We start from the raw sequence: 26,635 nt of genomic DNA on the forward strand, positions 1-26,635 counted from the left end.
TGGTTCCAATTTTCTTTCCACATGCAGTGCTTTTCCAAGATTGTGTTGAAATTGTACCTTGTTGTACTCCCCCTCTACTCCTTGGTTACTATACTAAGTTTATAAGTAGGACTTAAGTGGCAGAGTGGATACAATGCCAGGTCTGGAATCAAAATCTGGCTCCAAATACTTAGTAGCTGTGTGACCCTGGACAAGTCACTTTACCTTATTTGCCTCAGTTTCCTCATCTGTAAAATGAGCTGAAGAAGGAAATGGCAAACAACTCCATTATCTTTGCCGGGAAAATCCCAAATTGCATCACAATGAAATCAGACATGACTGAAATGATTAGACAACAGCAACAAGCATAATGTAACAATAATAGAAATTAAGTTTGCAAAAGGGGAGCATAACAGTCCTTCACAAAGTCATAAATTAGGGGAGCATAGAAGTCACTGGCAGGTGCCTCATAAATTAATAAGGGTACACCCTGGGTCTATGTGCTAAATTAGGGGAAGCCATCTAGATCTCAATGTAATGGTCTCTAGATCCTGCTAATTATTCTCAGTCTGTAAACTGCAGATAAGCTCCAGACGTCTAAAATAAAACCACTAAAACATTATGCAAATGACCTGATCCTAAGGTGATGTTGGTAACTTTGATATGATGCTGATATGTTAATGAACTAAGCAGAAGGTAGCATGGATAAGAGTTAGTCCATTTGTTTTTACCACCAAAAGCCTATAAAAATGGTACCTCAAACACCTGCTCCAGGTCCATACTGCCCAAGTGCTCCCAATTCTGATCCACAGTTATGTAAGCTACTTATTGTGCCCCATGCCTCCCCCAATCTCTTCCACAGGCTGGCTGCCTCCCTTCCCACACCATCTGCTTTTGGACCTCTCTGGGCCATTTACCTCTGTACTCTCTGTGTCTTATTAAAGGATGATTGAAACATTACTCTCAGTTTGCTGCCATCATGGTCTTTCCTAGAGAGTATCCAAAAAAACTGGGCATGCTTGCCCCAACCCAGTAAGACCCCCATGTGGTTCCCTTCCCTTAATTTATAAACTGGCCAGGTCTGAGACTAAATTGTGTCACACAGCTACCCTACGGAAAATGAACATAGCACTATTAATCTATTGTTAGAAAGCAAGGGTAGGCAGATGATCTCCCCTTTGAGAGGGATTTCCGTATTATTGGGTCTCAATAAATCACAATAAATTAGAATGCAACAAATCGATTACAATATAAAGGTTATGTTTTCTTCTCTATGTCTATCATTTCTATCCTGATGGGCAAATTCTATAGATTTTCCACCTGACTACACATCATAGTCTGGGTAATAGACATTCTTCATTTTTCCTACATGTATGGCCAGGCTAAACTTTTTGAGTGGTTATGGATGTATTCCAAGAGATCAGCAGTATTCTGGGATTTGATATAATCAGCATGATGTTATTCAAAACAGGAGCAATTAGAGGACTATTGAAAATTCATTTTCAACTCAGTTTCTAAGCTGGAACTACTATATCATAGAAGTGAACACCTTTGACAAAATGTGTCTGTCTATTCCATGCCTAGTCACTGGATAATACCGAGTTGTTAGAGCTTTCAAGGAAATGAATGGATATATGTCTATACATATAATAAAGGAACAAGAAGAAGAAAAAACACGAGGATCTTGTATCCTCTAAATCATTTGGTCATATTTATGATAGCAAAAATATGTTCCACTTTGTGTGATATTTTGTTGCAAAAGTGTACTTTTTACCCCATAATACCCTAAATGAGAATGGCTTCAATTATAGATGTGTTCAGTTACAGATAATTTTCCTAAAAACATTTATATAGATGTCGATAAATAGGCCTATATGTCAATACTCATTTCCTTCTTTCCTTCCTTCCCTCCCTCCCTCCTTCCTTCCTTCCTTCCTTCCTTCCTTCCTTCCTTCCTTCCTTCCTTTTTCTTTTCTCTGCATGCTTTTTATGTCTTTATTTTGGTAAGATGACTTGTGTATTGATTGTTTAATGTACTCAACAACATTCCATCTCCAGTACAAATCTCCTCTTTGTAGATTTGCTTTAATACCCCTTCCTTCCACTTCATTTCTATTTGATTTATTACCGTTTTTTATCTCTTCTATAAGCATATCTAGGACCATGATGTTAGAATTCAAGTTTGGTTGTTCTATTAGGCTTGACAATGAAAACAAGTTGGCCATATATTTTTTAATGTTTCTTTTTCTATGGTTTGATGTCCTATTTCCATTTTTTTATCATTAAATACCCTAGGATGACTTTGTTAGTCTGTCACTAAGCTTTCTTTTACCTGGCTTTACCCTCCACAAGTTTTCCTTTATGAGACAATGCTCCTTAACATATTCTATTATATTTCTTCATATGATTTTATAAATGAATTTATATTCACTGTGTTGGGGAGTCAGATGATCTGGTTCATGGTGTATCAGTGTAACTCATGGATCTTTGCTCCTTCTGGGTCTTTAGGATCTCCTGAAATCTTTAACTTCTAAGGTCCTTTTTATCTCTCAGTGGTCCTGATTTGTCCTTTCTTTTATCCATTTGTCTCTGGCTTAAAGCTTGTTCCAGCAGGAGAGAGGCATCTGACCACTACAGATCTTATTTTTAGTGATTCTAGCTTTTTATTGAGAATAGCTCAGTGGGGAAGTTAGAGCAGCAGCAGGAGTGAACCTGAAAGTGGATGTGGTGACCAGGGGGTTTACCTATTTACCTGTCAGAGGCACAGAGGAGATGAAGGAGTGCGTGGAGGGGCATTTTCTGGAGGATTTCAATGTCTACTTTCTATGGAATCAGATAGTCTTTTTTGGTTGAAGTGTTCCACAAGGTTCTAGGAAGATTCTCTTTTTTTAATAAAATAAAATTTATTTCAATTTATGAATTAAAACAAGCATTTTTACAACATAGTTGATAAAAAGATGATTATGAAACATAAAACTACAAATCTATTAGGTACAACTTGCGCTTGTTTTAAAATACATATATTAAATGTATCATATCAATTTCTTTTTTTCCTTCCCACAGATTCTTTGCCTAATTGAGGCTAGGATAGACTTGGGACGACAATAGGAGTGTGATGGAGGGAGGGCCTGCAATCTCTCTCTAGTAGTTTCTTCTCTCTATGTATTAAGGAACTTAAAATAATCAAATAATATATACATGAGATAATTTAATTATTTAGCCTTTTTTGATAATTATACTTATTTAACTTTCTTGTGCTTCCATGTAGAGTGTTCACAAGTCTTTCTTTTCACCTCTGGGTTTTGGGATTGTGTGCATGCGTGCATGCAGGTGTGTGTGTGCACTTGTAAATGGCTAAAATGACTTGCTACTTCATTTTCCTTTTTTATATGATTAACCTGAGGGTTGCAAGCTAATTTATAATTTTGTTTTATAGCTTGGGCTCCATTGCTTTTTGGAATATATTGTTCCATTTCCTTTTCTGATGTCCTTAATTGTACTATAATGATATGCAGCTTTTTCATATTTCCTTTCCTTCATATTAGAAAGTTTTTCTCTTGGATATTTGCAAATTTTTTTGTCATTAAAATTGTTAAATGTAGCCACCGAACATCTTATGAGTTTTACACACTAGGTTTTTTTTTTCCTCTTGGCAATCTGTCGATTATCTCAATTCATGCTTTATTATTTGTATATAAAAATTCTGGACTATCTTCCCTGGCTACTCTCATTCATTTACATTATGGTATTTGGTATTTTGGACTTGCATTTTTTTTTCTGGTAGACCTATTATCTTTATGATATATCATTACATTCATTCTTTAAGTCCAATAACTTTGGTTTGTAAAGAATTAATATACTTTTTTTTTTTAGGGCAATTGGGGTTAAATGACTTGCTCAAGGTCACATGACTAGTTTTTGTGTTAAGTATCTGAGGCTAGATTTTAACTCAGGTCCTCCTGACTCCAGGGCCAGTGCTCTATTCACTGTGCCACCTAGCCACCCCATTTTTTTTGCTTTTAAAAAAAATTAATATACTCTTTTTCTTTCCTTCTGATAATTTTCCCTCCACTTCAGTATTCATATTATAAATCTGCTAATCCTCCTTTCAAAGCCTCTTTTCTTAAGAAAGACTCCCTGTCATAGATTTAATCACTCTTATTTGGCCAACTGACTTTTAAAATTCTTTGACCTTCTAATTTCTGCATCTAATTTCTGACTTAATTTTTCCTAACTTTAAAAAAAAATTCAATTTTTTTTATTTTAAGCTCCAAATTTTCCTTCGATCTTCTGTTTTCCATCACTGATAAAGCAAGATAAAAAAACCTGTTACAAACATATATAATCAAGCAAAACAAATTCCTACAATAAACATGTCTAAAAAAGATCTGTACTAAGTTAATTGTCTCTTTATCTGGAGGTAGTTGTCTGGAATTGTGGTTAGTCCTTGAGTTGATGAGTATTTTCTTTTAAAGTTGTTTGTTTTTACAATATCATTGCTAATATATACACCACCCTATGAGTTTTATTTCTCTTTGGGATATTCTGATTTCTTGTTTTTCTATGGTCTCTGTGGAGTTAACAAGATTTTATCTTTCATCAATCACTGTACGTTACATATTTGTCAATTATATTTTTTTCTTTATAGTGATATAGATTCTGCCTTTTATTTTTTTTTAAAGAATCCTCTCTAGTTTTTAATATTATGGTTCACTGATCTTTTGTTGAGACTATTTACCTTGATATCTTTGGTGTTTCAGATTTTCTTAGTTGTTCCATCTTCAGTCATTCCATAGACCTACCAACTTGGATTTCAGGGCTAACCCCAATTCATCTTGTTGGGAAATATTATGTGTGCTGGCCTAGGTCCCTGAGTTGCCTCTGGGGTAAAGGTATGCTGATAACTGTTTAACAACCACCTTCCCAGGTAAGAAAAATATATACCTAATACACCTTTAAATTTAACCTGCTTCGTTAAAATTTTCCCCAACACTTTCTTACATCTCAACATCAACAAAACCATAAGTCGAGTCCAGCTTTGTAGCACTTGCTATTTCCTGAGGTATAACTGTTCACATAGAACATTTAACAATAGGCTCTCATAAACCAGTATCCATTGATTCCAGCACACCCCTGCCTCTGGGTGCTGGGACTGATTTAATATACATTGAAGTTGTCTCTCTTCATATTTGACCTAATTTCTCCTGCAGATATTTTTTGTCCCAGCTGATTCCTCTCTCCACTCTCCTTCCCTTCCTTCAGGTAACCAGGCAGAATCAGTGTCTGCCACTTCTTTCAGAGAGTGAGTGGACAGAGTCCTTGCCTGCTACTGGGGTCTTATCTTAAGGCTGGGGCCTCAGGCACAAGACTATGAATTTACTTATGCTAACATTAGTAGCATAGGGTTGGGGAGTAGGTGGGACAGGAAGGAGATAAGTAAGTGCTCTAATTATTAAAATTCTCTAGTGTCATTCATAAGGTTTTTATCTTTCCTGGAGCTATTCTCTCTTCTGATCTTGTGCATTTAGCTATAATTATTCTACATCTGCTATGTGATTCCTTTGTTTGGAGATTGAAGGGTTACAGAGGTTTTCACAAAAGTCACTCATTTATAGTCTTGCTGTTCATGGGATCAACATGTAAATTCTAAATCAGTATGACCTCTGACTGCCATCTCTCTCTCCTTTCCAAGTATATTCAGTACTTGCTAACTAATTTGATTTTTAAGGCTCTTGTGGTCTCCTTGTTATGGCAGTTGATTTACAGCAGTTCGCTTTATTTGTGAAATTATTATATCTAGTCTTTATATACTTTCTACTATTATTCATTTTTAAAATTATCAATAACCTATTTTTAGCACATCAGGATTGAGTTTTCTTTTTCTTTTCTTATATTTGTTTTAAGCCATCGGGGTTAAGTAACTTGCTCAAGGTTACATGGCCAGTAATTTCTGGGTGTGGTGCTAAGTATCAGAGCCCAGGATTCGATCCCAGGTAATCCTGACTCTGGGTCTAGTGCTCTTACTCACTGAGTCATCTGGCTGCCCCTAAGCAATTGGGGTTAAGTAACTTGCTCAAGGTTACACTGTTAGGTGTTTCCGGGTGTGGTGCTAAGTGTCTGAGCCTGGATTTGATCCCAGGTCATCCTGACTCTGGGGCCGGTGCTCTTACTCGCTGAGCCACCTGGCCGCCCTGAGGATTGAGTTTTTCAACTGAAATTCATATATTTCTAATATTATTTCTCCTAGATTATACTAATTTTGATTTGGATCTTTACTGTGAAAAGACAGTATTCTAACTGTAACACTGATAGCTAATGGAGGAATGGGCTTTGGGAATTAGTCATGTGAACAAGTAGCTCAGTGGCTCATTGGAGAGAGCACTGAACTAGTTACCTGGGGCAAATCACTTAATCTCTCTGCTTGGTTTTGTCATCTGTAAAATGAGGATTAATAATAGCACCCACCTCCCAGGGTTGTTTTAGGGATAAAACGAAATAATATTTGTAAAGCATTTTGCAGACCTCAAGGTGCTATTTAAGTGCAGGCATTATTGTTATAAGTAATTTGCCTTTCCTTTCTGTTAAGATATGATCAATTTCATTTTTTTACATGTGATGCTGGACAGTATTTGCCACATATAGGGCCTTTTGAAGCCTTTCTCAAATGGAGTATTCATGATGCAGAGATATGAGACTTATTTGTAGCCCAGAAGTCTTTGGTCTCTTTCATCCCTTATATCTGACCCATGTTTTCTAACATAATTCTCACTGCCCTCACCTATTTTAATCTTTGTATTATTTGAGTATCAAAGGGTTCATTAATTTTTAGAGGTTATAGAATTTAGATTCATAGAATTTTCCTTCCTTTTCATATTCTCCAAGTGATGGTGTATAATCTTCACATTTTTGTTTTGTTTTTATAAATCCATATCATGAGAATGGCAATAGAACGTGACCAGATTCTCAGCATACCATGTTTTAAGTTGTCTTTGGGTATATAATGAAACCAGCTGTGCTAATGGCTTTTATTTGCCTCTGAGAGTCATTCTTCCTTCGACCTTCAATGTCATGGTTTTTTTTCTGACATCTCCATCATAAGAATATCAGCAATGATCTATTTCCCCTAGTAATATCTCTCTACTCATTGATCTTTTGAGAAAGATCTCCCATTTAGAATACCAGCAGTCAAGTTAAATTTTCAAAAAGGCAAAAAGTTGCTTGATTGATTCTTAGCACCCTCTCACTCCTTTTCTGCTACTCAATCATGGCTGAGACAGAAAGAGGGGCGAGCAACAGGAATGAGGGTTATTTTCTATTTTCTTTGTTTCTTGAGCATCAGGGGCAAAAACTATCATCAATAAGATGCTAGCTCTGGACAAATCATTTGAGATGTTAAGCCTCAGTCTCTCCATTACTAAAATGAGGAAACTTATTGATTCCTGCATAATTCACAGTGTTGTTGCAAGAATCAAATGAAAAGATGGATGTGAAATGCTTTAAAGGTAAACTATAAGTCCTTCACATGTAGATTATGAAAGTGACTAAATGGCTAAAATAAAATCAAACTCACTTTCTCTCCCTGATACTCAAAGTTGACAAGGGTGATGGAGAAGATAGAAGAGGATGTGGAATAATTGGAATTTTGATGAGAATTAAATTCTAGAATGAGTTCTATAAGGAAAATTATTGAGTGGGTAGCTCTTTGAGACATGTTTTCATGTTCTGAAGGTGATCTGATGATGAAGAGGGGTGTCTGGAATAAAGAAAGTTGTTATTGCCAGTTTAGTAGCAATAGAAGTTTGAGTATGTAGGAGAAGGAGCTGAGGCCAGATATAATGAAGTGAAGCTGATGTGGTCAGACAAAGGGTAGGTATAGGAGTAGCTCAGAATTAGAAAAGACTCTAACCTTCATGATAAAGGTGAAGCCAGGTGAGGAATCTAAATTAGGGGGATATACAAATGCTACACTAGGGCAATTATTTAGTACAATGGGTAGAGTGCCAGAACTGGAATCACAAAGACATCTTCCTGAGTCCAAATCTGGCCTCAGACACTGACTAGCTATGTGGCCCTGGGAAAGTCACTTAACCCAGTTAGCCTCAGTTTCCTCTTCTGTAAAATGAGCTGGAGAAGGAAGTGACAAATCACCCCCAGTTTCTTTGCTAAGAAAACCCCAAATGGGGTTACAAAGAGTTGGATGGGACTTAAAATTATTGAACATTAACAAACACTAGGAATTAGAGTAAAGAAATAGATTGATACCAAATAGGCATTCTGTTCTAATGCAGGTTTCACTGTATTTAGAGTTCAAGAGAAGGCAAATAATCAAAATGGGCAATGAGTAATAGTGAGAACACTTAATGGGGAGGAAGTTAAGATGGTAAGTCAAAGGCAAGGCAGACACTCATGATGCTCAGGAAGTTTACATGATCTACAGGAAAGCACAAGGTGCTACATTTTAGCAAGCAGCCTGGGAACCTGAGGATCAGAAATTCAGTCAGAAAATCTGGACAATAAGGGAATAACTGCAGAATCAAGAATAACTTGTGTGATGAAGTTATGTCATTGAATTTTCGATATAGAACTGGATATTAGCCAGTAACCTTCTTGCATGGTCCTGTGCAAGAAAGAGCCCCAAACTTCCAGTACAGAAAAATGAAATTATAAGGTAGAGCCTGTGCTTCCCAATAGGAACAACGTTTTGTCAAAATATTTCACATACCATGGAGAGAACAGCAGCCATAAAAACTTCTTTCACATCATGTTGTTCCACTCATTTGACTGGAAAACTTTCCCCATGGGAATACAGTTCAAATTTTATAATACAAAAAAAAAGTGAAGAAGATTTGCTTTATGGAAATGTACCCAATGTTCCTACTTATTGGTATCCTTATATTTCACACAGTAAAAAAAATAAAAATGAAATAACAGGCATTTTTCATGAGAGAAATATGATATGTGCATAATTCACAAGGCAGATGTGAAAACATTATCTTCATTATTAGCAAATTAAGGTATTTGATCTCTCTAAGGTCCTGCTAAATCTTGTTATCAAGTTCAATCACTATTTTAGACAAAGTTATGAAAGGTGAAAACCATTCCTCCTTTTTCCCAAATTGTCTAGAAATGTAATCCAAAGGAATTAACAATATAATCTCTGAGTTTAGATACTAGGATGTTAGGTCTTTATTTATAATTAAGTAGTTTGTGTGGCCTGAGGCAAGGCACTCATCCTCCTGCCTCAGTTTCCACATATGTAAAAAAAATTTAAAAAAAGTTCCATAGCCACACATCATATTTGGATTTTACTAAACACTAATATTTATGAAAAGTTTGTGCCCCATTATAATTTCTAATGCCTTTTCTGATATATTTGGTCTAAGCCAAAAATTTCCCTTCCTGTAAGCATACAAACTGTTTTTCCTATAGAACTACACTGTTCATGTCCTTCCACTATTTTGGTTATCAAGGACTATTTGTAATATATGGTGATATCTGAATTTTATTTCTAACCTCTAAAATCAAAGAACACCTTCCAAAGTTAAAGGAGTAAGGACTGGACTTATTATTTAATTGGCATAGGGAACATTTGCATATTGACACTCTCTTTACTAATGCAGCTTGGTTCCTTCTCTGCCACTTACAGTTTTAGAGAGTGACCTAGACCAATGGGAGTTTAAGAGACTTACCCTGTGTCACATGGCCAGCATGTTTCAAATGAGGGACCTGAACCCCATTCTTCCTAGCTCTAAGGCAAGTTCCCTATTTACAATCCAATGATGCCTCATACCATTCAAAAACTTTCTAATTTTAACTTTTATCTTTGTCAATTTGAAAAAAAATAATTTACCTCATTTATTGATGAGCATGCCAAGTTATGTTAGAGATGGGATCATATTGATTCCACAAGCCAAACAAACAATTCAGCATGTTATAATCAAAGCTTGTACCTTGTGTAGCTCATGCACAGGTCAGAATTTCATTTAGGATTAATGTATTCTGCATATCAGATACTGGGACCTGAACTGGGAATCCAAATATTTGTTAATGCTTCTTGGAATCCTGGAATTCACTTATTTTTTGAAAGATTTTTCTCTAGTACTGCCCTGCTTTAGGGGTGAATAGAAGTACAGCCTAAGAGAAATCAATGCCTTTAAAGCTGCTATGAATTTTATAATTGAAATACTACATAAAAATCAGAAATAAGCCTGTTTTTCTACTGCCTTATTTAAATTGAAGACAAATTCAATTGTCACTATAAACATTCCCATAAAATGAATATTGAAATGAAGTTTTGCAGAGTCAAATGCAATTCTGAAAAGGTCAGTACTGCAATATGAAGTTTAACAACACTATTAATATTGTTAATAGATTTTGTCTGAAATATTATTTAGCTTTTCTTTACTTAGGGAATGGTATTTTGAAAGGACCAAGAGATCATTCTCCAGGTGACAATACAGTTTTCCTCCTTTCATGAGAATTAAGATTTAAATTCTATTATTCTTCTGAAGAATCTATACTTATATCTGTAAGTTTCAGATTTAGGGAAGATAAACTGCATATAGCCTTTCTTTAGGACACAGAATTATGGATATGAATGAAGTTATAATATAAGTGATTGATCAGTCATGTATTAAATATCTAATATGTACCATGCATTATGCTGTTTCAGAGACACAAAGACAAAAATTAAAGTTTTTGATCTGATGGAGCTTACATTCTAAAAAGAGAGGCAATGTGGACATATATACTAGAAACATATATATACCAGAAATATCCAAAGCAGATAGAATATTCTCTCTCTCTCTCTCTCTGTATATATATCTATATCTATCTATCTATCTATCTATCTATCTATCTATCTATCTATCTATCTATCTATCTATCTATATCTATATCTATATCTTAAAGGATGGGAAGTGATGGTCACCCTTGCTAGGAAAGATATCTGTGCCAGTATTTGCCGGTCTTTAGGTTAAGACTCTCCACTATGGTCTCCTTCCTATTGCCTAAAATGAAAATCAATAATAGCATAATTCTTTATATGTATATTAAGAAAATCCCTTAAATTTGTATTTTTTCATTTTATTCACGTTTTCCATTCTATACATGTATATATTTCTGTGTCTATATGTGTGTAGTTTTAGTTACTTATTCTGAGCTCATGTCAAAAGGTAAAAGTCCTATTACCTAATTAGTTTTTTTTGTTTTCTTTTGTTTTGTTTTGGAGGGGGGAAGGTGGAGCAATTGGGGCTAAGTGACTTGCCCAAGATCACACAGCTAGTTTTTTGTTAAGTGTCTGAGGACATATTTTGAACTAAGGCCCTGACTCCAGGGCCGGTGCTCTATTCACTGTGCCACCTTGCTGCCCCTACCTAATTAGTTTAAGAGAAGGAAAGGGGAAATAACTGTTTGCACAAAGGGATTAGCTTACAATTCTAGTAATAACAGTGCAATTTGTGTCCCAAAGCCCATTGGTATGGGACTCTCTTCTTGTTGGTGGAGATCAATGCCTTGTGCCTGCCCGAAGAGCAGTGAATCAAGGGAAAAAAAAAAAAAAAACCTGCAGTATACTGATAGTACCAATGAGAAGAAAACAAAGTTGTGAATGTCATTTCACATGTAAATTAGAAAAGTAATTCTTGTTCTGTATCACACATGAAACATTGTCCTTTCATGTTTTGGAATTTAGAGTTATTTCTCTAAACTCTGATTAGATACTTTAAAAACTGCTTAAATCAGAAAAAAAAATCAAATGAAATAATTTATTCACCTATGTTAGAAGGTCATCTCATTAAGATTATAAAGGAAATTTCCTAAAAGTTTCAACTTCAAACAGACTGACAATGAGGCTAGAAATTTAAATGATAGGCATGAACTGTATCTGGGGATTGAGGCATTTAGCTTAAACTATAAAATAAATTTATGACTTCAGAGGACTAAACTCAGGCTCTAAATTGACCTCTCTTACACTAATTCTGAAACTACATTATTTTTGCTGGTATTATTTAAGAAAATGGCAAGCTAATTCTCAAAATAAAATAAGGCAAAAGTATTGTAACATGTAGTGGTATTGAGCATAATTTTTAGAGGAAATAATTTGAATGTATTCAGAACCCCATAACATTTTTTTATACTAAGGGAAAAATGACAATTTACCTTGTCTTGAAGATTCCTTCTGTGCTTTGCTTGCCAACAAGAAAAAATAGACCCACTCTTAGGGAAACATAAGCTTGCATGGAGAGAAAATCTGCCTTCATTCTCCTTCCCAAATCCTGTTCACCCAGAATCCATCCCAGAACTATGGAGATAAGATTTATTCTCATTCTCTCTCCCCAATCCAGGATCATCTAGAATTCATCCAGGTTTTTTGACTATTCACATGACTTGCATAAAATGAAAACCACCAACAACATTCCTTTCTTCTGGAAAGGCTGAGGAGCATTCATCCTAACATTGTCTCTTGTCATTGACACTTAAAATCTTCTAGGCCATAGCCTCTTTCCTAACTTGATCCCTTCTAGGCACCTATAACTATCTTCTGATTATAGTAATCTAAAGGGCTAGGCCATCAAATTTACCTTATAACTGTCTGTGGCAATGAGCTCCTTGAGAGAGGGACTGTTTTGATTTTTCTGTTTGTATTCTCAATGCTTAGTGGAGTGCTATATATATATATATATGTTTAAGCCATTGGAGTTAAGTAACTTGCTCAAGGTTACACGGCCGGTTTTTTTGTGTAGGTGTTAAGTATCTGAGGCCAGAACCGATCCCGGGTCCTCCTGACTCTAGGGCTGGCAATTTACTCACTGCGCCACCTAGCTGCCCCCATATTTTTAACAATGCCCTCGCATTCATTAATTTAAGAAACTGAATAGATCAATGTGAGGATGGAAGTGACTATCTAAGACTGGATAAAAAGACATTTTTGACAAAATGGTGGCTGTAATTTTGGGCTAAAGATGGCAAATTTAGCTATTAGCACATAATTTAAGAAAGTTATTGTGGAGAATGCTCTTCAAGGGTAACCTCTTGAAGTAGCAGAAGTTAAAATGTCTTCAAGTCATTGAACTTTCTTGGTTATTTATGGGATATAGAAGAGTTAGTTTTTATTCCTAATATCCTTATAACATAAAACAATATTCCATATGCACAGTTGTTCTGGGAAAATGGTTTAATGTTTGGAAACTTAAATATATGTGTGGATTTCACACACATGCACATTCACACACACACACTCACATCTACCTAGCAATATAGAGACAAAAATTAAATACAAAAGGGGGACTTTCATAGAAGTCCCAAATAAACATATTTTGAAGGTTCATGTGGAAAGTATCTCCCCCAAATTTGATTTCTCTTTGAAAGGCCTAATCCTTGAAATTAGACATTAAGAGTTGTTATTAGCTAGCCTGGCTTGAGTGTATAAATAGGGATTCTCATTTATAATTAGGAGGCAGTAAATAAGAATCTTTGGACAAAACACAAGGAACAGAATGTTATATTGGATGGAAAACTTTGTCTTGTATTCAAGAATACTCAAGCTCAAGTCCTATTTTTCATACATGTAAGTAATAGCTATGTAGTCCTAGAAAAGTTGCATGATCTGTTGCTGCCTGAAGTAATTATGTAAACTTATAAATCATATAGCAGATACAAATCCCTAGGTTTTCCCTATACTCATGAAATCATAGGCCTAGATCCTCCCCCTAAAAGTCACAATAAATATCTTGAATTCCAGTTGAGCAGCAATGATTTCCTCATGTGAATGTCATCATACAAAGACTGAGTTATGAGCATTGTTTGTTTTACCTTTTAAAATAATTGATAATATAGATATTTCCTGGATGATTACAGTCTCAAAGTTCTTATCTATATGGAATAACAATCAATAAGCAATAAAAATAGAACTGCTATTCTCCAAATACAACGACTATGCTCTAGGACCTGGTATAATTCTTCTTACTTAATGTTCTAGATATAAACTAATTTATACTTCAAAAAGCTTCTCCAGTTAAGTGAACTACAGTATTCTTTTAAAAACTTTGCTGACTACATGCATTGCTAATTTTTCAAATGATAAATAACTCAATAGTAGATATTTTTTCTTCTACAAACAGGAGCTCAAAGATGGGAAAGCAGTCACACTGTAACAGTACCAAGGTTCAACAGTGTATATGTATGTAGCAGGATTAGTAGTGTGTCTTTTTGTTTTTTAGTAATTTTTCAGTTGTGTCTGACTCTTTGTGACCCTATTTGGGGTTTTTTTGGCAAGGATACTGGAGTAGTTTGCCATTGCCTTCTCTTGCTCATTTTACAGATAAGGAAATTGAATCAAACGGGATGAAGTGACTTGCCCATGGTCACATGGCGAGTATGTGTCTGAGACCAAATTTAAACTCAAGAAGATGAGTCTTCCTGACTCTAGGCCTGGCATTCCAGCCACAGTGCCATCTAGCCACCCACTGTGTCTGTAGCACTGTTTAGGTTCATACTAGGACTCCCAGGCACAATCAAAAGATGACAGAATTCATTACAGTATATGAGTGCTAAAAAATGCAAATTCACTTTGAGGACTGGTCAAATGGATCTCTGCATGGCACCTCATCACATCACGCTACTTAGGGCCCTATAAACATCAGTAAAAACAACACATGGATGCTGCCATGTCATTACCCTATACTTCAAAATTAATTGTAGTGTATCCAAGAGGAAAATAGCATATTTTCAATTAGTTTAATGATCATAAACTTGGACATTCAATGAACCAATATGACCTTTCTGGAAAGAAGGTGAACAGATGTCAAGAAACATCTTGAAAACACTACCTGCAGCCACTGTGACTGGTCATTGTGGCCTGAGGTCCACGCATTGACTTTTCCCTGTTTATCTAGCCGGGCTTTCCTGGGTTCCCAAGTGAACATATCCATGTTGAGAGTCCTGAAGATGCTGGAAGCAGTAATCTGATAGTCTTGTATATGTCCTGATTTCATTCCCAGAGGCTCAGAACAACCTGAATGAAAATGAGAAGGCTCCATGAGAGAAATAATTTATAACTCTGAAAGTTTTCCATGTTGCTTTTGGAAAGGCAAGAGAAGAATAAGCATAATGATAATCATTTTGAAAATGGGGTGTATCAACATTCTTACAGAAAATCTTTAATCAAGACAGCATCAGGGGTAAAATTGAAAAACAAGATATCCAATGGAGGCTATTTTATTCCAACATATTTTCAAAAAATTGAAAGCAAGATAGATAATTCAAAGTATTTTGCTGTGATAGTTTTTTTTTTGTGGCAAAATGATATGAAGTTGAAATCCTCTACACATTTTCTTTAGTCAGTCTCATGGCTGTTCCCTGGTTTTCAGCAGCCCCAATCATTTCCTTAACAACAAGGTATTTTCTTAGAAAATAGTTGTTTTTTATTTATATGGTATCAAACCTACTGCTCCCGTAAGTGACTACAATATAAAGTTATTCTGCCACAACCTTTACTCTTGCACTGAAGACAGCCACAGTAATTAATAGTGAGATACATTCCTACTCAATGAATATACTCTAATCCACGTCCTTATGATTTTTCTTTGCCTTCTAATTTCATATTATCTCAAATGGCTACTTATAGAACTCATCCTAGAAAATCTGGATTTAAATGGAAGAGATAAGATAAAAGGTAGAGTAAAATGGTTACAAAAATGATTTTTAATTAAAACTGTTAGGAGAAAAGCTATATCTAATCTCTTTTCTGACATTCTCATGATTAGAAATTATTATTTTTCTTTCTTGTTCTTTTACATTGCTTCTTAAGAGCCCCACACACATATCTGAGATCAGAAGGTAGAAAAATGAAGAATTCTGCCCTTAAATTCCTGATGATTCAGTGGAGGGATAAAACAAGTCACTAACTCATGTTCAAATTAAGTACAACTAGGAAAGGAATCTATTTTGGGAAACTTGTTATTATGATCTAATAATGAAATATATCTTAAATTATATCCTAAATATCTTAAATAACTCAAATATCATTTCCAGGAATAAAAGATGTTTCAGAAAAGTCTAGTCTCCTCACATACTAAGTAGTGATTCTTTTCCCTATATTTAAAGTTGCTTCCTTTTGACTAGGAAACATCCAAGCAGATACTGAATAGCAAGGTAAAAGTGGGGAGAGTGGTCTTGCAATTTCAGTCAATATAACCAGATTACATAAGAGATCTTTCCTGATGTTCAAATACACGTTAATTTTTTAGTAAACTAAATGATAATATGTGGCAACATTTAATAAATTCATGGCAGTAATTTTTGAAAAGGGTCAAGTCAATAAGTATTTATTAAGTGTCTTATTATGTGCTAGATACTGTGCTAAGTTCTGAGGATAAAAAAAAATAATAAAAATGATAAAAACCTTGTCTCTGCTCACAAGGAGCCAAAATGTATATAAATTTATACCCACAAGATATATGTAGCATAAACAGGATGTAATCTTAGAGAGATTCTACCTACTCACATAGGTAGAATCTGAATAAAATTATGTTTAGCACTTAAAAACTATTACTTGTGTAGGAAAGACTTTTAAGCATCTACTAAGAGTTATGTTCTATAACTACAAGTTCAAAATTAATTTGTTTGTTTTGGGGGATGTAGCCTGCCTTCTTTTTTTAATATAATAACATTCTTAAAGTGTCTGTTATTTATTACCAAGCTCAAAAGTAAAATAGATATCAATGTTCAGAGTGTGACTATTTATTATATGAGGGTCATATCCTCATGAGTTAACATATTGCAGAATTAACTGAACAAGAAAATGAAAACTAGTAGCTTAGGCAAAGAATAAGCTTGTGTGACAATCTTCATGGGACTAAGGTTTTCCCTGATTTCCTTAGGGCAGATGAGTGGCTTGTTGATGCCACAGGCATATTAGTGATATCTTCTTATGTAACACACAGGATAATAACTCTACCTTAGCTATACAATCCTGTATCAAGAATTGGAAGGAACTTCCAAGGTTATCTAATAAAAGCCCCTCATTTTACACTTGAGAAAACTGAGTTTCAAAGAGATAAAATGATAAAACTGCTATAAGCAAAATATACGGATAGTATGCATGAGAAGTGAAATTTGAACACAGGTCCTCTAATTCCAGAGCTAATGCAATTTGTATCTTACCATATTACTTTCTCAATTCTATGTTACAGTTCATTGAGAGTCAATGATTTCAAATTGAAAGATGAGGAGAAATATTACTAAAAGTTAATTAGTGGTTCAAAATGTCATGCTAGTTTCTTCATAAAAAAATCTAAACTATGCAGTTATTTTAAATTTAGTTTAATACATCTGCCTGAATTGTTTGAGTTCCTTTCATTGAAACATTTTCATTTTAGAAAGAAAATAAATAACTTTATTTATTTTTCATTCAGAAGATGTCCTTTTCCTTACTTCAAGAACACATCCAGGAAAGGAAAGATGAAATGTGAAGGTGGCATTCAAAACCCAGAAACAATTTAAAAAGACCAAGAATAGAAGTAGAAACTTTTAATGTGCAAGGCTCTCTCTCCTTGGAACAAAAAGGTTTTTTTTCCTCTCATTTCAAGATATAAAATTTTTTGAGTTGCCACTGACCCAGCCCTGTAGCTACAAGGATCAATTCACTTGGTGACATCAGTGACAATCTCAGTTGTTGAACAGACCAACCCTGAGTTACTCAGGCAAATCTTCTGGTCTAAGTAATCCATGAAGCACCCCAAATTCCCACACACTAAAATGCCTTGACAAGATTTCCTATTTGTTTTACAATCTAGTGATATATTGAGAAGAGACTACAGTGAGATTAATGCATTAACTTTTCATGTCTAAATCTAGTTTTGATGCCCCTGGGGGGACAAGAATTTTTTAACTTGGAGTACTTTGATGGATCATTCTTGAACTTGATAACCACTGCTTTTACAAGAAGCAGGGAGCCAGCCAAGAAGGATCCCAAAATGAATTTATGGTAGCAATCCCAGTGTTGAGGAATGGCCCCCTTGGGAAGTTTGATGAATTTACATGATATACAGAATCTAAAGAAATGAGTTCTTGCAGTGAGACACAGAGTTGAAACCTAAAATTTCCTCCTATATATCCTAAACTTTACTTAACCTTGAGAAGGATTTCAGTACTTAATTTACCTTTTTCACAAATCATCAATCATTGCTACAACCCCCCCCCCCAAATGATGAAAACAAGTACAAATCTTGTTCATGGTAAACAATGTGCCTTTACTTAATTTGCTTTGTAAAGTCATAAATTCAATACTATGTTAATTCTGTTCTCTAGCATCATTCTACTATTTTTTCTAGTACACAAACACACAGACAAAAACAATGTAGACTTAAATTATATGATTGAAATTTTGTATCAAGATCCATCCCGATATATACTAAATTATTATTTTTTTTTGTAGTTTAACATCAAAGCTTTGTTATAATCATTTTTCTTTAAAGTAAAGACAGGTAATGGGAACCTTACCAGACAGTTCACAACCAAGAAGCTCCATCCTCAAAGTACAGTGTCTCCGACACACCTGGGGATACAGTCGGACATATTGAGATTTTATTGGAGGAGTGAAAGAGTTGGCATAGGGTGTATTGTTGTCCACATTTCCGCGAAACACCTGTGGGAGATAAACCACGAATATCAAAATGAATAATGACACATATTTCTCTTTCAGTTTTATAGTGGGACTTCATAAGCAATGCTAAATGCTTGGATAGTCCCTTTATGTAACTGGATAATTCATTTGGATGCTTGAAGCATTTAGAAATTGTGGGTTTTCAAGTGTCCCCCTGTACTCTAGGCTATTAGCAGTGAATAACAAATACACAGTTATACTCTTAATTAAAGAAATATATCATTGTTCCCCAGGATATAATCTAAATTCTAATAATCTTCCAATGTGTACTTATTCTAATTTCTCCTTGGGTCCAAGCCTTCAGTTCTTTTTCACTTTTCTTCACCTTGGGAAATAGATTCATATATCATGCCAATTAACTAGAGCCTTTCTGTGCATGGTGCTATCTGATGTGTTTACAATTATACTAAGGTCCACCACCAATGCCTTGCAGTGCTGTGGAGGGATCATGAAGGTTTTGTCAACAGAATGCCAATTTTGATAGGTTCTACTAAGCTGAAAAGGTTTATATATGGATTTGGTGGTGGACTGTCACCTAGGAACATTATCAGTTGAGTTTGAGGAGGCACTTGGTTACCAGGTTGTTGCTGATGCCAATTCATGAAGCCTGTCCATTAACCAATCAGTTATCTGGACTGTTCACATGCCTTGATTTCTGACTGAGTATGGAATCTCTTCAGGTTTTGTTAGATACATATAAAGTATATGTTTTCAAAGTGAGCTTTACCCAGGTGAACTGAATACTTTTATTAACAAAATCATAGATCTTTGAAATATGGAAGTGTAAGCAGTTTTATGAATCAATTTAGAATTATTCTTCCCTTGAACTTTCTGGTGTCTCATTTTTTGATAATAAGGCTGAGTTTATAACTGGGGCACAGGGGAGGAGCAGTGTCTGAGTCACACAGTGGATCTATGCTGTCCAGGTTCAACTGATACTAAATAATTTCACTCAGTTATGTAGATATACAATCAAAAATCATGGAATAGTTCCTTTTCCTCTCCCACTACTGTTCTGCTCCTTGATGTTTTTTTTTCTTTCATTCCTGATATCTTATCCTGTTCATTCATTATTTTAAACCAATTATTAGAAAGAATTTTCAAACATATTTTATTTATTTATTTATTTTAAAACAATTGGGGTTTAGTTACTTGCTCAAGGTTACACAGCCAGTTATTTTGTGTGGGTGCTAAGTATCTGAGGCCAGAACTGATCCCAGGTCTCCTGACTCTTGGGCCAGCGCTCTTACTCACTTCAATCCTATTTTATGTGGTGAGCCTTTTTGTTTTAAACAAATAGGATTAGTTATATACACACACATGTGTATATATATATATATATATATATATATATATATATTTAAATCAGGATATTTTAATGAAAAAATTGAGAAATATAATCTGAATTGACATATAGGAAAGAACAATCTGGTACCTTTTCACCCCAATAGGCATGTGGGTTTTTAGAGTTAGTACTCCCAAATGCTTTCTCCTCCTGTTTCACATTATACTTAATTCATAACTTCCATAAATCCACCATAGAGAATCCATTTAATGCACTGTAAGGCTTTCTTGGATTGTCTTCAATTTAGTGAGATTGTATTCAATTAGGCTGTGTCAATCTTATTCATCATTTTCTCTTTCAGAACTAGTGTACCTCAGGAAGTCACTGATACAGAGATATGGGAGTCATATGCATACAGAAAGTATTTGAGTCCATGGGAGATGATGAGATCACCAAATGAAATAGTACTGAAAGGAAAAAGAGAAGGGTCCATTATATGACTTTGGGGTTTATGCATAGTTAGTGGGATGTAACATGGAATAAAATTCCAACAAAGGAAACTAAAAAGAAACAATTAGAAAGAAGGAAAAGGATAAAAATCAAGAAAGAGAAGTGTCATTAAAACCCAGAAAGGAAAAGTCAATAATCTAGTAGAATAAATTGATCAAAAGTATCAAATACTATAAAGAGATCAAGAAGAATAAGGATTAAAAGGCCATTAGATTTGGTATTTAAGAGGTCATTTAGAACTTTGGAAGGAGTAGTTTTATTTGAATTATGAAGTTGGAATCCAGGGTGCAGAGTGTTTAGCAGAATGAAAGGAGAGGAAGTGGAAAAATCAATTATATATAGTTTTTTTTTCATGGGGTTTAGCTGATAATGAGAGAACAGATATAGGACTATATAGCTAGCAACAGTGATCAAGAACCCTTTCTTTTTTTTTCCTAAAGGATTGGGTAGACAAATGCATGCTGGTCAGCATTATTTATTCAGTAAGAAAAGATTCTGAAAATTATGAAGATAGTGGTAATGATAGTAGGGACAATTTGTTGAAGAATATATACACCGTATATATGAGGAGATAATAGCAAAGGTACTTGTAAAGGGGTTGGGTTTGACAAGGAAGGGAGATATTTCATTTTCAAAGGCTGGAATCAAACAGAAGATAGCAGGAAATGATGTCAGAGTTATGTGAGATGAGAAGGTAAGAATAAGGAGCTCATGAAGGACTCCAAATTTTTTTTTTAAAGTATGAAAAATCCTCACCAAAAGAGTAAGAAATAGAGGCTTAAGTAGAGAAAATTTGGAACAACTTCCATGGTGAATAGGACTGAGATCAATTAGAGATGAGTAGAAGGATTGTTTTGCTGCAGGAATGGTCAAATCAAACTTATATAACATAAATTTGTGGTGCACTTAATGAGAATGATTTTGTAACTTCCTCCAGTTCCATTCAGCCGAACATAAATAGAGTGAAGGAGGCAGACATTAGGCATCATCTAAAATAGGGGTTTTTGAATGCTGTGGATGCATTCACTAACCTTGGCAGTATACTTTCCGGGGATGTCCACAGATGATGAGGTTCACACACACACACACACACACACATTGCCAGAGCTAACACAGTGTTTGGGAGGCTCCACTGGAAAGTGTGGGAGAGAAGATCAATATGTATATTGAAGTCCACTAATAGGAAGGCAGGAATTGAGAGAGGGAGAGACTGAGAGAGACGAAAAAGGAAGGATGGAGAGTGAAAGAGAAAGAGGTTGGGGACAAAGATGAGAAATAAGATAATGGGGAAAGTGACATGCTCTGAGCACAGTGAGAGGGAAGCAGCATGTGTAAGGTTCTGACAACCCACCAGATCTAGTTTGGATGATGTATTTCGATAGCATAACATTAAAAGAAGGAAATATTGCTAAGTTATGGCATTGAAGGGAGAACCTGGAAATGAAAATAGGGAGCAAGAAATACTTCCTCTCCCCCACAACGACCAGTTTTCATATAAGAAAACTATAGTTAGGTTACAGAAAGAATAGCTAGGGAATGAATTGTCAGGAGGGGTCCAGTGCTCAGTGAATTTCAGAAGGTGGAAGGATGAAAAGAAGTTTAAGATGACAAGAAGTTTGTTAATCATGGAGCAGGTTTTCTAGAGGCACAATTGAAGAGTCAGGCAGATCTGAATTGGAAAACTGAGGAGTGCTTTGAAATGGTTGAAGATATGGAATTGGGGATGAGGTTTGTTCATTCATAATCATGGGTTCAATATCATTGCAATGGGGACAGTGTAAAAGGTTAGGTACATGATTGCCATGAATCCATACAGCCTTATCAGGGAATTGATGTTCCATGATTGTCAGTCATATATAATCACAGAGAGAATTCAATTATGAGTTGGGCAGAGAGCAGTTCAGAATCATTGAAAGCACTGCAGTTTCCCAAATGCAATGTATCATCAGTTGCCTCCTATTAAATTCTGGGATCAGCTCATCAATCTGTGGTGCTTGTCCAAAATACATGTGTATCAGGCATTTCTGAGTAGGGCTGTATATCACAGAATGACTAGGCTCATAGAGTAATCACTCATAGAAGAAGTTTCCAAGGTTCTATTATCCCTGAGACCAGGTGTCAGTGGTACATCTAGGCATTGGAGCAATGATAAAGGATAAGGTTTATATATAGGGTTTTTTTTTGTGTGATTAATCACCAAAATAGAAACTTGAGAAGTACCCGAGATGATGATAGAAGTGTTCAGGAAACTAGAGCTCCCTGAGTGTCCCTAATACCTCATGAGGTGAAGAGAGAAGACACATGAGCTATGGCAGAACTGAGGGGATTCACTGATAATCTTAGATGAGGTATAAACACTGAAGCTTTCAACACCACATTTCAGCTGCAGAAAGAAGGACCTTATATTGCTTTCAATTTTGGAATAATGAGTTTGGAGGGCCTCCTTCTTCACATTGCTCATAAAGATGGGATTATACTTGTTTGAAAATGTGTGGGATAGTTTTATTTTCCCCTGTGACTATAATATTAATTTTGGTTTTACTATAATCAATATTATTCTTTTATGAGGCCTGTTAGCAACTGAATAGCTAGACCTATGGTGACTTAAAAAATTTCCAGTTTTGAATTAGAGGGAATGAGCCGTGTGAGGTGAATACTCATTAAAAGCCCCCATGATAGGAACTTTAGACTTTATGGACCCACATTTGTAGTCTTCTGTAGAAAATCATATGTAAAGTATAACTTTTGCCTTCTCATTTTTCCTCAAGCAAATTACCAAAATGCATATATAGATTTTAAAAATTTATAGATGAGATAATAGGCATTTAGACCAGTAGTTGTTCACATCTGCTCAAACATGTCTTTTTTTTTCTTCTTTTAATCATGATTTTTCTGTGACATTTTTAACAATTCATACTTGAGTGCTTTTACAATTGGATTACCCTTTTGGCCCAGCATGAATTTCTTTTGCATTTTTTTTCCTGAGGCCTTTGTTGTTGCTTCCAACTTCATGTTCATAAGTATCATTGACACCTCCTCATATAGTATATTAGGAATTTGTTTAATAGAATTCAAAAGTAATGATTCTATAACTGCCAGTGAGAATAAGCTACCAAAAATGCTGTAGGTTGTGTCACATTTCATATCCCTTGGCTATCGTTCTTCTCATTTGCTAAAGATGTTAATAAGAGGAACAGCTAGATGGTACAGTGGCTCGAGCACTGGCCCTGGAGTGAGAAGAACCTAAGCTGAAATCTGGCTTCATACACTTATTAGCTGTGTGATCCTGGGCAAGTCACTTAACCCCAGCTGCTTCAAAAATATTATTGAGGCAAATCTATCCAAAAGATATTTAGCCAACTACAGATGAGAGGGGGAAAACACTTTTACACATATAAAACTTTCAAAGATCTTTGAATTCACTGCCATGTAAATATGTACTTTCTAGTTCTCTTGTTTCTACATCTATAAATGAAGCTATTCTAGTCTGGGATTTCTTCTAATTCTAGTTCCTATAAAAGCAATGAATCTCTTCTTGAAGAAAGTCTTTAGTGGTTTCTATGTGAGGATTATGGGTTGTTCACTAGTTTTTTCACCTCTTTCTCTTCATGATTCTTAGCCATGTGGACCAAAGTGCTTTTTCAAACCTCTCATATTTGCCTTCATTTGATTTACTGAATTTTGTCAAGTTCTTTGTTTCCTCATCTTCTATTGTTATTGTAAAATCTGGAGTTAGCTTAATTACAGTCTATTTACTTATGATCAATATGAGCATTGAAAAACAAGATGAACAAATATCCCATGAAATTGTTTCTTGTTTTCTTTTTGATGAAAAAAGAACTTTGACTGTCAACTTATTAATGATATCTTAAGTAGAATAAGTGAGCTATCCTTCCATTAGCTAAATGTTCACCATGTCTTTCCATTTTATTTATATGGCTATTGTTCAACTTCTTTAAGCAGTGTTAATATATTGTTTGGTTACAAAGATCATACATTAAAAGTAGCAAATATTTGTAATTGGCCTAAAAACTTTGGCAATAACTAAGTGGATGAATCTAGTCTAGCCTTTTAACCCTTCTTCCTTTTAGTATTTTCATGTAAAAAAGATTTATTAGGGCCCATGTTTTATAGAAATTTATAATTTGCAAAGTGCTTTACATATAACATTTTATTTTACCCTCAAAAAGATGTAAATAGTACAAATGCCATTATCCTCACTTGATAGTTGGAGACCAAAGAGCAGAGAGGCTGAGAACCTTGCCTCAAGCAACAAAAGTTATTATCAAGTAGATAAATCAAGATTTTAACAAAGGTTCTCTGCTTTTAAATGAAGTGCCACTCCCCCCAAACAAACAACTGTATTGCCCCCTAATGAGGGGGTTGAAGTAGAAGAAAGAAGTTCTCTTTCAGTTTTGAAATTCTATGATTCCTGTAACTCAGACTCAACTGAAGGAAAAAGGTTTGTCCATTTCCTATCCATAACTGTGATTTTTAATGTACTGAAGGACATAAAATACTTGATATAGCAGATGTTGAAGTACATTAAAATCAAAATAAAGGCTCTGCAAATAAAAGTGAGGTATTTGTATTATCAACCCCAATTGTGTCAGGTCCCTATAGTGAAAGTTGTATTTTTTCCAGTAGCAATGTATGGTTGGGAGAGTTGGATTGTAAGGAGAGCTGAGAGCCACAGAATCAATACTTTCAAATTGTGGTGCTAGAGAAGACTTTTGAGAGTCCTTTGGACAACAAGATCATATCAGGCAATACTTAAAGAAATTAATTCAAACTGTTTACTGGATGGTGAAAAACTGAAGCTAAAGCTTAAATGTTTTTGGCCACATAATGAGAAGACAGAACTCATTGCAAATGACCCTGATGTTGGGAAAGATTGAAGGCAAAAGAAAAGGAGACAGTAAAGGATGAGATTGATAGATAGTGTCATGAAAACAATGATTAATAATTTGGACAGACTTGGAGAGAGAGTGGAGTATAAAAGGACCTGGAATGGCATGGTCCATGAGGTCAGAAAGATTTGGAAATGACTGAAAGAGACAGAACAACAAGATAGTCAAACAAAATTAAAGGTCAACTTTTTTTCCCAAAGTGTAGGAAAACAAAGGGTTGCTGCTTTTCTACTGTTAAAAAGAATTAGATTTTAGATGATGATGATGATGATGATGACAATAGCCATGATAGCAATAATTTTTAGTACCCCCTGTTCCATTTTTTGTCACTTGCTCAATGATACAGTGAACCTGGGAAAGTGATACACAGAAGGAAAAGCCATATATTGTATAACTGTATCCATTGCATGGGTCTCTTGGCCAAAAGAAATAATCCCTAGTTTCTGATTTTCTGGTTATAATCCTTCTTGTAATTTTTAGTCTCATCACAGGATAGCAGGCACAGTCAATCCTTAAATTTATATTCAAAGCCCTTCCAACTTGAAGAACCAACTAGAGCATTTTTTAGGTTACAAAGGCTTCTTTGGGAACCCAGGGTTATCTCCGTAACATAATAAGTATGGCCCACCTTGGGACGTTTTGACATCAAAATCTTTATTTTTGAAAAATTTCTATTCAACCGCATTGCTCATTAAGAAACAGTTTCACCTAACATTTTAAAATCTATGCTGATATTTACTATCAATGGGTATTGGGCAATTAGTTTTTTTTTTTTAACGTGTTATTTTAGGGGTTAAAATTAGTTCTGCTAATCTAATAAAACTAAATTGAAAATGAATGGGTAATTACTGGTAAAGTAATTAAAATGAAAATTGGCTAAGTACAATAAACAGGATCATGGTAACCTTGAGACAGTATTGATAGATCTATCAATTAAACTATAAGGAAGTCATACATGAAATCAAGTACAAATTTATTACTCACACTTAGAGAAAAAAGTGCACTATTGAATGTCAACAATTTTAAGCTTCTTTTGGAGACATTAGATTCTTTTGTTAATTGATAACAACATGTAAATTCAATATTCTTAAATCAGACTTACCATGTCTTCATTGGTTCCTTTTACTTTATACATTGCCCAAGTCTTTCCATCATTACTATATGCAATTTTGTAGGATTTTATATATTCTGGGCTTCCAATCCTCTTAGCTCCTTGGGTGATAACTCCAGTGACTCTCATCTTCCTTTGCAAATTTATCTGAAGTGACAATATATCATCATTAATTA

At 34.9% G+C, this 26,635-nt stretch overlaps 1 protein-coding gene across 3 annotated transcripts in view; it reads right to left on the bottom strand.

The window, feature by feature from the left end:
* Positions 1–26,635, bottom strand: part of EDIL3 (EGF like repeats and discoidin domains 3) — a 629,193-nt gene that overhangs the window by 126,104 nt on the left and 476,454 nt on the right. For all 3 annotated transcript variants that reach the window (XM_069085066.1, XM_069085065.1, XM_069085067.1), the window contains 3 exons: positions 26,451–26,606; positions 18,481–18,625; positions 14,808–14,992 (listed from right to left, as the gene is read on the bottom strand). In XM_069085066.1, coding sequence (XP_068941167.1) covers positions 14,808–14,992; positions 18,481–18,625; positions 26,451–26,606 — 486 coding nt within the window. The remainder of the gene's footprint in view (positions 1–14,807; positions 14,993–18,480; positions 18,626–26,450; positions 26,607–26,635) is intronic.

This window comes from Petaurus breviceps, unplaced genomic scaffold, assembly GCF_028583685.1.
Source record: "Petaurus breviceps papuanus isolate PSGF00001 unplaced genomic scaffold, PetGlider_PUasm1.0 175, whole genome shotgun sequence".
NCBI lineage: Eukaryota > Metazoa > Chordata > Mammalia > Diprotodontia > Petauridae > Petaurus > Petaurus breviceps.